The sequence below is a fragment of the Taurulus bubalis genome, assembly GCF_910589615.1.
Source record: "Taurulus bubalis genome assembly, chromosome: 3".
Classification (NCBI taxonomy): domain Eukaryota; kingdom Metazoa; phylum Chordata; class Actinopteri; order Perciformes; family Cottidae; genus Taurulus; species Taurulus bubalis.
In genome coordinates, this window is record NC_136591.1 from 28,406,811 (window position 1) to 28,417,939 (window position 11,129).

Consider the following 11,129-nt stretch of genomic DNA (forward strand, 5'->3'; position numbering starts at 1 on the left):
CGCTACCAGCGCTGGTTCAGGCGGAGCAGCAGTTTCATTCAGAAACGGGGAGACGGCGGTGGTGACGGGCGGAGCTTCTCAACGCTGATTCTCAACGCTGATTCTCAACGCTGATTCTCAACGCTGATTGGCTGCCGCAACTTTGCGTCACGCGATTTCTCCGCCAGAGTTGGGAGAATTCAACTCACGCGAATTCGCGCCGCGTCCTTCGCTTTGTTCGCCCCAGGTCAAACGTTCTGATCGCGCAGCCTCCAACGCGTCTATCTCGCCGCAAATTCGCGCCGCAGCGCGTCTGTGGATTGACTTTACATGTAAACTGGTCGCGCCGCAAATTCGCGTCGCGTCTGGTGTGAACACGGCATTACAGACTCACAGACTTTGAGGCGCGCTCCCGAGAAGTCCTTGAGGGTTTTAGGGGGGAGATTAAGATTGGGCCACAAACCTTTCCGGTCTGTCTCTTCCTGCGGCGAAGTTTCCCTGGGTCCTAAATCCCTCCCGATTTAGCTTCCCAACACCAAATGTACCAACATAAAAACAGCTGTTCACTACTCCTTGTATGTTTAATTAACCCTTTACATTCTTATTTACTCGTCAGGGAAAGTCAGTGTTTGAGCACTGAATACTTAACGCTAACAGGAATGTGACCGGGTCCGTTTAGGTTAGCTAGTGAGACTATGGTGCTAGTTAACTTGCTTTACAGACGTGGAAGAACCGCTACGTTTTGTGGCAATGTTTTTGGTCCACTTTAGCGCAGTGAGCTCTGTGCTGACAGCGCAGAGAACGCTCTCATGTGCATGCCCAACATGCACTCCACATTTTTTTCAGTGTACCGCCCAGCCCTAGTTGCCAGGTTTACTTGTATCCCCCAAGTACATTTTACTTTGTTGTGTCAGGTTGTACAGTCAATCCAGTAGTTTAGTTAATATTACTTGGTGTGAATGATCTCATTTACTTATCAAAATAAAGATTAATAATTACAAACAAACACAAAGTAACACATTAAATAAAAGGTGACCTTTTAAAGTAAAAGGACTGAAATTATAATTTATTGTAGAATGTACACATATAATCAAGGTAATAATTACATGGCCAAAAAGTCATTGTTTTCAGTGTAGGTTATAGCTATTCATTGACAAATGATTCAGCATGCATAACCTGTATACCATCATAAATGTGTGCTTTTATATTAAATGGCATTTCACTCATGGATTTGATAATTATCAAACTGTCTGGTTAAGGATGTATCAAACATAACTCAAGATGCATGGACTGTGCCTTCTACAGCTCAAGTGTTTTCATGAGTGAGATGGCAGCAGTACAAAAATATGGACAGACAAACTGAAATACAAATCTGTCAAGTAATGGTTGTTTGGTGGTTGCAAAAAAACTGTGAGAGGTTAGGACATATGAGATGTGTTTAGTCACAATACATTTCTCTACTTTCAAATCCAAACTTTCTTTTGCTCATGCAAATAATACAATTAATTGCGTGAGAGATAGACGGCTTCATAAACTCTCAGTATGGAATTCTAAACATCCCACTTACAATTATATGCAGGCATCTGCTTTTTCTGACTGACAAAATGTTAATTTTAATGTATTCAAGTCTCAAGTCTTCTGAATTACTTATATAGTATTTGCCATGCACAAATCCTTGGAGTGCTTTTAATAGACAAATGCTTGTTACTAAGATCTTCAGCATCTACAGCAAGCCCTGTACAAAATCCACCCCACAGAAAAATGTTGCCACCTAAACCTATGTAAAACCGAGGGGAAAATCTGGATGGTGACCAACGTCAGTGTGGAAACATAAAGAAGGGTTTGATCTCATTTATGCCCTCACTGTTCTGGAGGTGATAAAATGAGGCCGGTTTTGAGCTTGTTGAGGTTAGTCCTCTCCTCTCCTCTCCTCTCTTCCTTCCCTCTCCTCCATTAATCATGACTGTACACATGAAAATCAGCCTAACCTTTCTTCCTGTGCAGTGCTCTACTTCCACTCAAGGATACCTTGCATTAGCAGGTATATGAAGGATCTATTTGACTCTTTTTCTCTTTATTTTCCTCCTGCTTTTCCAGTGGACGGGCACCCTTGTCACACCCTTCAGTCTTAATCCAGTTTAATTTGGCGATGAAAATATGCAGGACGGGGCTTCACCCTCTCTTGTTAAGGCTGTCACTTTTCCTTCTGTCGCCTCATAACAATTACAGTTTTTCTCAATTGCTAAAACACTAAAACCCATTGGCTGAACAAAGTTCTCAGTTGCTTGAACTCATTTAGCTAATTGTGCAGTCTGTTGTCAATACCTTAAACTATTTCACATGGTAAAACACAATTTGCAGATCTCACTTAGACTTTTCAGCAAAAACTCATTCTCATTCTCAAAATACATTCTGCACTCTAATGCACATGTCATCCATACTGGTAAACACAAGTGGCAACAAGCAAATACAAATAGAGAACACATGTCATTGATTACAGTTTTTCTCGATTGCTAAGACACATTTCTTGAAACGGTCACCCATTTTCTCAAAACTGTAAACACAAAACCTCATTTTCAAGCACTATTTACAAAACCTCTGAATCTTCTTGCAAAATGAAACTTTTGCCTCAAAACAGATTTACCTGTGCTCAAAATCAAACACTACTCTCAAATCATAAACAAAGTGATCAAAATAATATACACTATCAAGCAGCACCAATAAATAGAAAACACATTATTCAAAACATATAGTTCTCAGGGAGAATTAGATTTTTAATCTCAAAACAAATTTCATATAAACGAAAACATGTTCTATTACAGTAGCTCAAAATTGATCAGAAATTACTACTGTGCTTTGCTCTTTGCAATTTATTTTATTCTTCCTCCTCCTTGTACCCCTATTTTTACAGTACTGTACCTGCATCTCACAAACATGTCCTTTGTCTCTATGATACTGTAATTCTTGTTCTTTGTTGATATAAACCTGCAACCAGTCAAAATCTATTGAGCAGTCAGTACTGTTACTGTAACAAATAGAAAGCACGATGTTCAAGGCCATACAATTTGTTTATTGTACATTATACAGCCTACAATGCACTGTAGGCCTACTACAGTATACAATACTACAGTAAAAGGGACAAAAATCAAAGGAGTCAACATGTCATCAATGTGCTTCTTCTCGTCTTTGGGCTGGGTCAGGCCAGAGCACTTCGTCGACATCACAAGCAATATTTTCTCTCCTGAGGCAACGGGGAAAGAAGCCTCTTGTGTGCTGTATCCAGCCCTGACATGATTCCTCACCTATATCACCACAGGCTAATTCCATGTCTTGCAGCAGATTGGTTGTGTCACATCATTTGATACAAGTGAAATCAATTTTGAGTGATTGCGTTTACTCAATGACATGTGTTCTCTATTTGTATTTGATTGTTGCCACTTGTGTTTACCAGTATGGATGACATGTGCATTAGAGTGCAGAATGTGTTTTGAGAATGTGTTTAGAGTTTTGCTGAAAAGTCTAAGTGAGATCTGCAAATTGTGTTTTACCATGTGAAATAGTTTAAGGTATTGACAACAGACTGCACAATTAGCTAAATGAGTTCAGGCAACTGAGAACTTTGTTCAGCCAATGGGTTTTAGTGTTTTAGCAATTGAGAAAAACTGTAAACACAATCACTCAAAATAGGAGTACAAGGAGGAGGAAGAACAAAATAAATTGCAAAGAGCAAAGCAAAGTAGTAATGTCTGATCAATTTTGAGCTGCTACTGTAATAGAACATGTTTTTGTTCATATGAAATTTGTTTTAAGATAAAAAATCGACTTCTCCCTGAGAACTATGTTTTGAACAATGTGTTTTCTATTTATTGGTGTATTGTTTACTGACTGCTTGATAGTGTATATTATTTTGATCACTTTGTTTATAATTTGAGAGCAGTGTTTGATTTTTTTGAGGCGAAAGTTTGATTTTGCAAGAGGATTCAGAGGTTTTGTAAATAGTGCTTGAAGATGAGGTTTTGTTTTGAGAAAATGGATGACCGTTTCAAGAAATGTGTCTTAGCAATCGAGAAAAACTGTAAGACTTCCATAAACCCTTTGGTCAAATGCTTAATGGGGAAAAAATGGAATGAAAGAACCTATTCATACCCCCTTGAGTCGAACATAATTTCACTGCATGGCAACTAAACCATGTGAAAGGACGTCGGTGTATAATATAGGTGTATGGTCGTGAAAAAAAAGAGGAGGACGGAGAGGAAGAGCGAGAAGATAGTGAGAAGTTAAAGTCCCTGAGGAAGGGAAGGAAAGAGAAGTAATGATAGAACGGGAAGAGAAAATGAGCTTGGTTCCCTGTGTGGCACTGTGCTTCACCACCTAATCATCCCCTGGTCTATAAATAGGCCTCCATAGCCATGAATATTGGGAGATTAATGGAAGTGAATGGAACACCATAATGCACTGAACTTCATGAACTTCAACACTTTGGTTGTATTTCTGTTCAGGGGAGATTTCATTTTACTACTCCTCAGATTCAGTTTACTCCTTCCATCCTCTTTTTCTATGTCTTTTCTTTTGCTTATTAAAACATGGTCTTACTGGAGGACAGACAACCTCAAGCTGAATGCCACAAAAGAGCAGAGATATTGATGCAGTGCAAGCATGAGCAAAACACCCAAAGTACAATTTTAACACAGCTGATGGTGGAAAGGTTTTCTCCCCTCCTTTAATGCTATTTACAGTTATAACTGCTTGTTAGTGAACGGGTGCGTTGATAAAACATTCAGATTCACTGACACTGTTTTTCTTGCATCTAACAATACTGTTAAATTGCTATCCAGCACCTCCTACTGTCTGTATCATATCTGCTCAAACCATCTGTTGTAAACACACCAAATCATAACTTCCTAATAAATTCCTAAGACGATGGAAAAAGTTGTTGTAAATAAAACTTAATGTCAAAAGGGATATTTGCTGGCAGTTTTATTGATTTATTACAATACAAGATAACTACTTCGTAATCACTAGAAAGAAAAGGTAAAAGATAGACTGATGAAGCAATTTTGGCATGGAAAAAGCAGATGCTTGAATACAATATTGAACGATGGCTGAGCTCCATTTAGCTCCAGGTCCCTGGTAAAGAACAGAGCCATCATTGATACATATTTGCTTTTCCGACAAGTCAAAATGTCTGCTGCAAAAAAAGTCTATTGTACTTCCTCCACCAGGCACAATAAGAAAAAAAAATATAACATGAAAGAAAAATCAGACAAAAATTCAAATAATCACAATTTGAATGTTATCTCTTGTTATCCATCGCCGTGTTTGCTGTGGAGTCAGGGCCTTTTTTTCTAGCATGGGCACCTAAACCGGACTTTGTAGTCACGGCACTGACCACAGCTTTGGTCCTTGTTGCGGCAAACAAATCCCTTGGTTGGACTGGAGCTGAAAAAAAGATTACAAGCAGGAATGGAATCAGTACCATATAAAGCAAGGAAAACTTATTTTTAGTCTTGCACAATGTTGAAAATATGATTGAGTATCTATCTCTGATAGAAACACGATCTAGTACTGTTGGTCAAATACAAATTAAATCTCTTCATCATATTATCTAATTTGGTTCTTGATGCCAGGTGTAGAATCTTTTCAAATTCAAAATATCTCCGATAGCCAACAAAGATTTAAAGAAAGTAATCATGAATAAGGACTACCTTAAGTTGGGCTATAAGTGTTTCTTATTCTCCAGACCACAAAGACGCTGCTATCTCAAACAAAGGTGTTAGCATAAGAATATAGTAAGGCTCAACTGAAACATTTAGACATTATGTGCCTATAAGCCAGTTTCCTCATGGGGCACATTACAATTTCATCTGATCTAATGTAAATGTGCATCTACAAAGTTTATGTTCAATGTTTAAGCAGCAGCTCCAGGAGGTACATCTTGATGATTTGGAAACTTAGGGAAAGAGGTTTTAATATTGAAAAGTATTGATTTATTATTTAGTTGTTGGAAGCAACATTTTAAAGTATTTCCTTGTGAGGCAACTTACAAAAAGATGATATTCCCTGCGGCGGTGGCTGGGGTACTTGTGTCAGTGGTAACAGCCTGAATAGCTAATGGTCTTCTGCAGATCTTTCCTGGGTTCTCTTTGCGAAGATTGGTAAGATCTTCCCAGTCTCCTTTTCCACTGGGATTGTCTCGGTCAAACCACTTGGTCCAGCACACTGCAAGAAGCAATAAAAGAGAGAGGATGACTGGTGGGACACTGCAGAGCAAAAGCAACATTCTAAATGAATGCTTATGCACACAAACGATGAAGAGAAGGTTAAATCATCTTTCCATTAGTATTTTTACAATGAACATGAATGTGCTCACAAGGTACCTTTAATATCACAGTGAGAGGGAGGGCAGCGGAAACGAACACGATAATCAAGACACCACTTCCCTCTGCCTTGGTCTTGGTTTCTGCAGACGAATCCTGAATATATGTCATTTCTGAAAAAAAAGAAGCACAGAGTGGCACGTAATAAAATCATTCTTGATCCCCAGAGGATGAATCATCCTGATTTTAGTGATCCCCTCACCACTTTCCACCAGCGCAACCAGCAAGTTGCCATTTGTGGGGGGTTTTTGTGAAACATTCATTAAAATTACTTTGTGATCACTGGGCTTTTGATCCATCATCAGGTCAAAATGTTTATTTAAATGTCAAAACTAATGACATTCCTATCAGCTTCAGCTGTACCTGGTGTTCAGTGATAATTAGCCAATGTTAGCATGCGAACAAACATGCTAAACGAAGATGATGAACGTTGTAAACATTATACCTTCCTAATATCAGCACGTTCTCTTTGTCATTGTGTTAGAATTCAGCTCAATCCACCACAGTTCCTACGACCTCGCACAGACAATCTTTTGTTTTACTATTCTGTGGAATAACACACGATCAATATATCTTTTTCAATTGAAATAACTTTTAAACATATTCAATATCAAATGTACTACTCTATTGTGACTGCTAAATGACACTATTAATATAAGTAATCTTCACATTATATTACCACATAAATAGATAAATAGTTTTTGTACGTATGCTGCCATTTCCTGATGCTCAGTGGTTAGCAAGTACAGGGATGATCAATAGAAGAGAACAGAATGTGGACATATGTTTAGTCTCACAAACACATCGAGTAGCAACATGAATGCATCACATCCAGTAGAATACAATTAGACTCATTGAAATGATTCAGTCAGAACTTACTTAAAAATCCTATTCCCTGCTGCAGCCACACTGAGCCCAGTTAGAGATTGGGCCTGAATAGCTAATGGTCTTCTGCAGATCTTTCCTGGGTTCTCTTTGCGAAGATTGGTGAGATCTTCCCAGTCTCCTTTTCCACTGGGATTGTCTCGGTCAAACCACTTGGTCCAGCACGCTGCAAGAAGCAATAAAAGAGAGAGGATGACTGGTGGGAAACTGCAGAGCAAAAGCAACATTCTAAATGAACGATTATGCACACAAACGATGAAGAGAAGGTTAAATCATCTTTCCATTAGTATTTTTACAATGAACATGAATGTGCTCACACAGTACCTTTAATTTCACAATGACAGGGAGGGCAGCGGAAACGAACGCGAAAATCACGACACTTCTTCCTTCCGGGTTGGTCTCCGTTTCTGCAGATGAATCCTGAATTTATGTCATTTCTGAAAAAAAGAAGCACAGAGTGGTAAGTAATGAAATCATTCTTGATCCCCAGAGGATGAATCCTCCTGACTTTAGTAATTCCCTCACCACCTTCCACCAGCGCAACCAGCAAGTTGCCATTTGTGGTTTTGAGTGTCATGTTTTGATAGCTATTGAATGGATAACGATTACAGTTGGTAAACATATTAAGTAATTGCAATCACTTTGTGATCACTGGGCTTTTGATCCATCATCAGGTCAAAATGTTAATTTAAATGTCAAAACTAATGACATTCCTATCAGCTTCAGCTGTACCTGGTGTTCAGTGATAATTAGCCAATGTTAGCATGCGAAACAAACATGCTAGACGAAGAGGATGAACGTTGTAAACATTATACCTTCCTAATATCAGCATGTTCTCTTTTTCATCGTGTTAGAATTCAGCTCAATCCACCACAGTTCCTATGACCTCGCACAGACAATCTTTTGTTTTATTATTCTGTGGAATAACACACGGTCAATATATCTTTTTCAATTTAAATAACTTTTAAACATATTCAATATCAAATGTATTACTCTATTGTGACTGCTAAATGACACTGTTAATATAAGTAATCTTCACATTATATTACCACATAAATAGATAAATAGTTTTTGTACGTATGCTGCCATTTCCTGATGCTCAGTGGTTAGCAAGTACAGGGATGATCAATAGAAGAGAACAGAATGTGGAAATATGTTCAGTCTCACAAACACATCGAGTAGCAACATGAATGCATCACATCCAGTAGAATACAATTAGACTCTTTGAAATAATTTATACTCGATCAGAACTTACTTAACAATCACATTCCCTGTTGAAGCCACACTTTGCCCATTTGTAGTTTGGGCCTGAATAGCTAATGGTCTTCTGCAGATCTTTCCTGGGTTCTCTTTGCGAAGATTGGTAAGATCTTCCCAGTCTCCTTTTCCACTGGGATTGTCTCGGTCAAACCACTTGGTCCAGCACACTGCAAGAAGCAATAAAAGAGAGAGGATGACTGGTGGGACACTGCAGAGCAAAAGCAACATTCTAAATGAATGCTGATGCACACAAACGATGAAGAGAAGGTTAAATCATCTTTGCGTTAGTATTTTTACAATGATACTGATTGTGCTCACACAGTACCTTTAATAATACCACAGTGAGAGAGAGGGCAGCGGAAACGAACGCGAAAATCACGACACTTCTTCCTTCCGGGTTGGTCTTTGTTTAGGCAGACGAATCCTGATTTTACGTCATTTCTGGAAAAAAGAAGCACAGAGTGGCACGTAATGAAATCATTCTTGATCCCCAAAGGATGAATCCTCCTGACTTTAGTGATCCCCTCACCACCTTCCACCAGCGTCACCAGCAAGTTGCCATTTGTGGTTATGAGTGTCATGTTTTGATAGCTATGTAATGGATAACGATTACAGTTGGTAAACATATTAATTAATTGAAATCACCTTCCTAATATCAGCATGTTCTCTTCGTCATTGTGTTAGAATTCAATTCAAACAACCACTCCTATGACCTCACATACATTTTGTTTTTGTTTTATCATTGAGTGGTATAACACACAATGAATAGATCTTTTTTAATTTAAATACTTTTCAACATATTCAATATCAAATGTACATTCTATTGTAACTGCTTTATGACACTCTTAATATAAGTAATCTTAAAAGTATACTACCACACAAATAGTGATATAGTTTTTGTACGTATACTGCCATTTCCTGATGCTCAGTGCTTAGCAAGTACAGGGATAATCAATAGAAGAGAACAGAATGTGGAAATATGTTTGGTCTCACAAACACATCGAATAGCAACATTAATGCATCACATCCAGTGGAATACAATAAGACTAATTGAAATTATTCATACACGGTCAGAACTTACTTTGCAATCTTATTCCCTGTTGAAGCTACACTTTGCCCATTGGTAGTCTGGGCCTGAATAGCTAATGGCTTTTGGCAGATCTTTCCTGGGTTCTCTTTGCGAAGAAAGGTGAGATGTTCATAATCTGCATTTCCACTGGGATTGTCTCGGTCAAACCACTGGGTCCAGCATTGTGCTTGTTCTAGGTTTCCAAAGGCAAATTAGGCAAATTACCAACAAGACATTTGAAAATGTTTAGTAATTGCACAGTTGAAAAAAAGTGGAATCTTCTTATAAATATAAGTGGGATAGAAGGGCATGCTAAATGTAACAACAAAAAACACAAATGGATTGCCTCTAAAAAATAATATCTTACTTTTGACCACTTTTGTTGCAGTCTGCTGGATGCTTCCTGCTAAAGATAATTTAGGAAAAAATAGAGTTTAATGTGACTGTCAATATTTGTACATTGAATCTTGACCATTGGAGTTATCGACATGAACTTACCAATGAACAATCCGGCAAAAATGGCAACACTTAACTATTAAAGAAAATAAAAGGGTTACAATCACAGAATTTGGCATAGTACAGAATGTGTAAATCTGTATTGACAAAAAAGAAAAATATAATACATTACCATGCTGATCATGATTGTAGATAACGCTCTGTAAGGAAAGTTATTTGCATTTAGGACTATAAATAAAATAGTGCATTTTCAAAATAAGAACATATTTGTTTAACATTTTTACTGTCTCTCATTATTTAACATTATCCACTATCCATTGCTGTCATTGGGCGAAGGCAGGGTCCACCCTGACAGGTCGCCAGTTTATCACAGGGCCCATATAGAGACAGGCAACCATTCACGCTCACATTCACACCTATGGACAATTTAGAGTTTCCAATTAACCTGAGCTGCATGCCTTTTGACCGTGGGAGTAAGCCGGAGAAACCGACACTGCCATAGGGAGAACGTGCTCCACTCTCCACACAGAAGAACCGCCTACCCGGGATCAGGGATCAAACCCTGGCCCCTCTTGCTGTGAGGTGACAGTGCTCGCCACGACACCACTGTGCATGAATTCGCAATTTAAAAAATGGCACGATACATTGGTAAATAAGAGTATGTATGAGATTACATGAAATTCTAAAACTTAAGTTCAGAAGAGACAATATGTTACCTTTCTCTGCAAAAACAAAAGAGTCTCCGGCACAGGACCTCTCAGATAAACAGCTTGGTTGTGTGAACCTCGGTGTGGCTGATCAAGCCTCTGCACTTAGACATCGGTTTGGAAGCTATTTAAATACTGTGACTTGTCAATTATTACACTTACTGGAATTGTGTGCTGCAGAACACACCCAAAGAAAGTATTAAACAATGCGACTGAGCAAGATATGTTCGCTCAACAAGTCTCACTTGTGGGAGGGTTGAGAAAACAATGAGAAAAAAATGTTTGCCAATAATGTGTTCAACTCTACCATTCTTCTCTGGTCGGTTTAATGCTTCTGTGCATATCTGTGTCACACTGACAGATGCAAATAACATCAGTTGCATGTATGTGTATACA

At 38.5% G+C, this 11,129-nt stretch overlaps 1 protein-coding gene across 2 annotated transcripts; it reads right to left on the bottom strand.

The window, feature by feature from the left end:
* Positions 1 to 4,941: 4,941 nt before the first annotated feature.
* LOC306734236 (mucin-5AC-like) lies at positions 4,942 to 10,823 on the bottom strand. 2 transcript variants are annotated; one of them, XM_079215580.1, is made up of 12 exons: positions 10,743 to 10,823; positions 10,199 to 10,226; positions 10,069 to 10,102; positions 9,938 to 9,976; positions 9,583 to 9,763; positions 8,827 to 8,942; positions 8,497 to 8,668; positions 7,566 to 7,678; positions 7,236 to 7,407; positions 6,357 to 6,469; positions 6,024 to 6,198; positions 4,942 to 5,418 (listed from the first exon to the last, which is right to left on the bottom strand). In XM_079215580.1, exons 2-12 carry the CDS (start codon positions 10,208 to 10,210, stop codon positions 5,325 to 5,327), a joined length of 1,221 nt encoding a protein of 406 aa, XP_079071706.1. In that variant the 5' UTR covers positions 10,211 to 10,226; positions 10,743 to 10,823; the 3' UTR covers positions 4,942 to 5,324. The 2 variants fall into 2 exon arrangements, with proteins under 2 accessions (XP_079071706.1, XP_079071707.1); XM_079215581.1 differs by having other exon boundaries at positions 9,938 to 9,973; positions 10,743 to 10,801.
* Between the last annotated feature and the right edge of the window lie 306 nt (positions 10,824 to 11,129).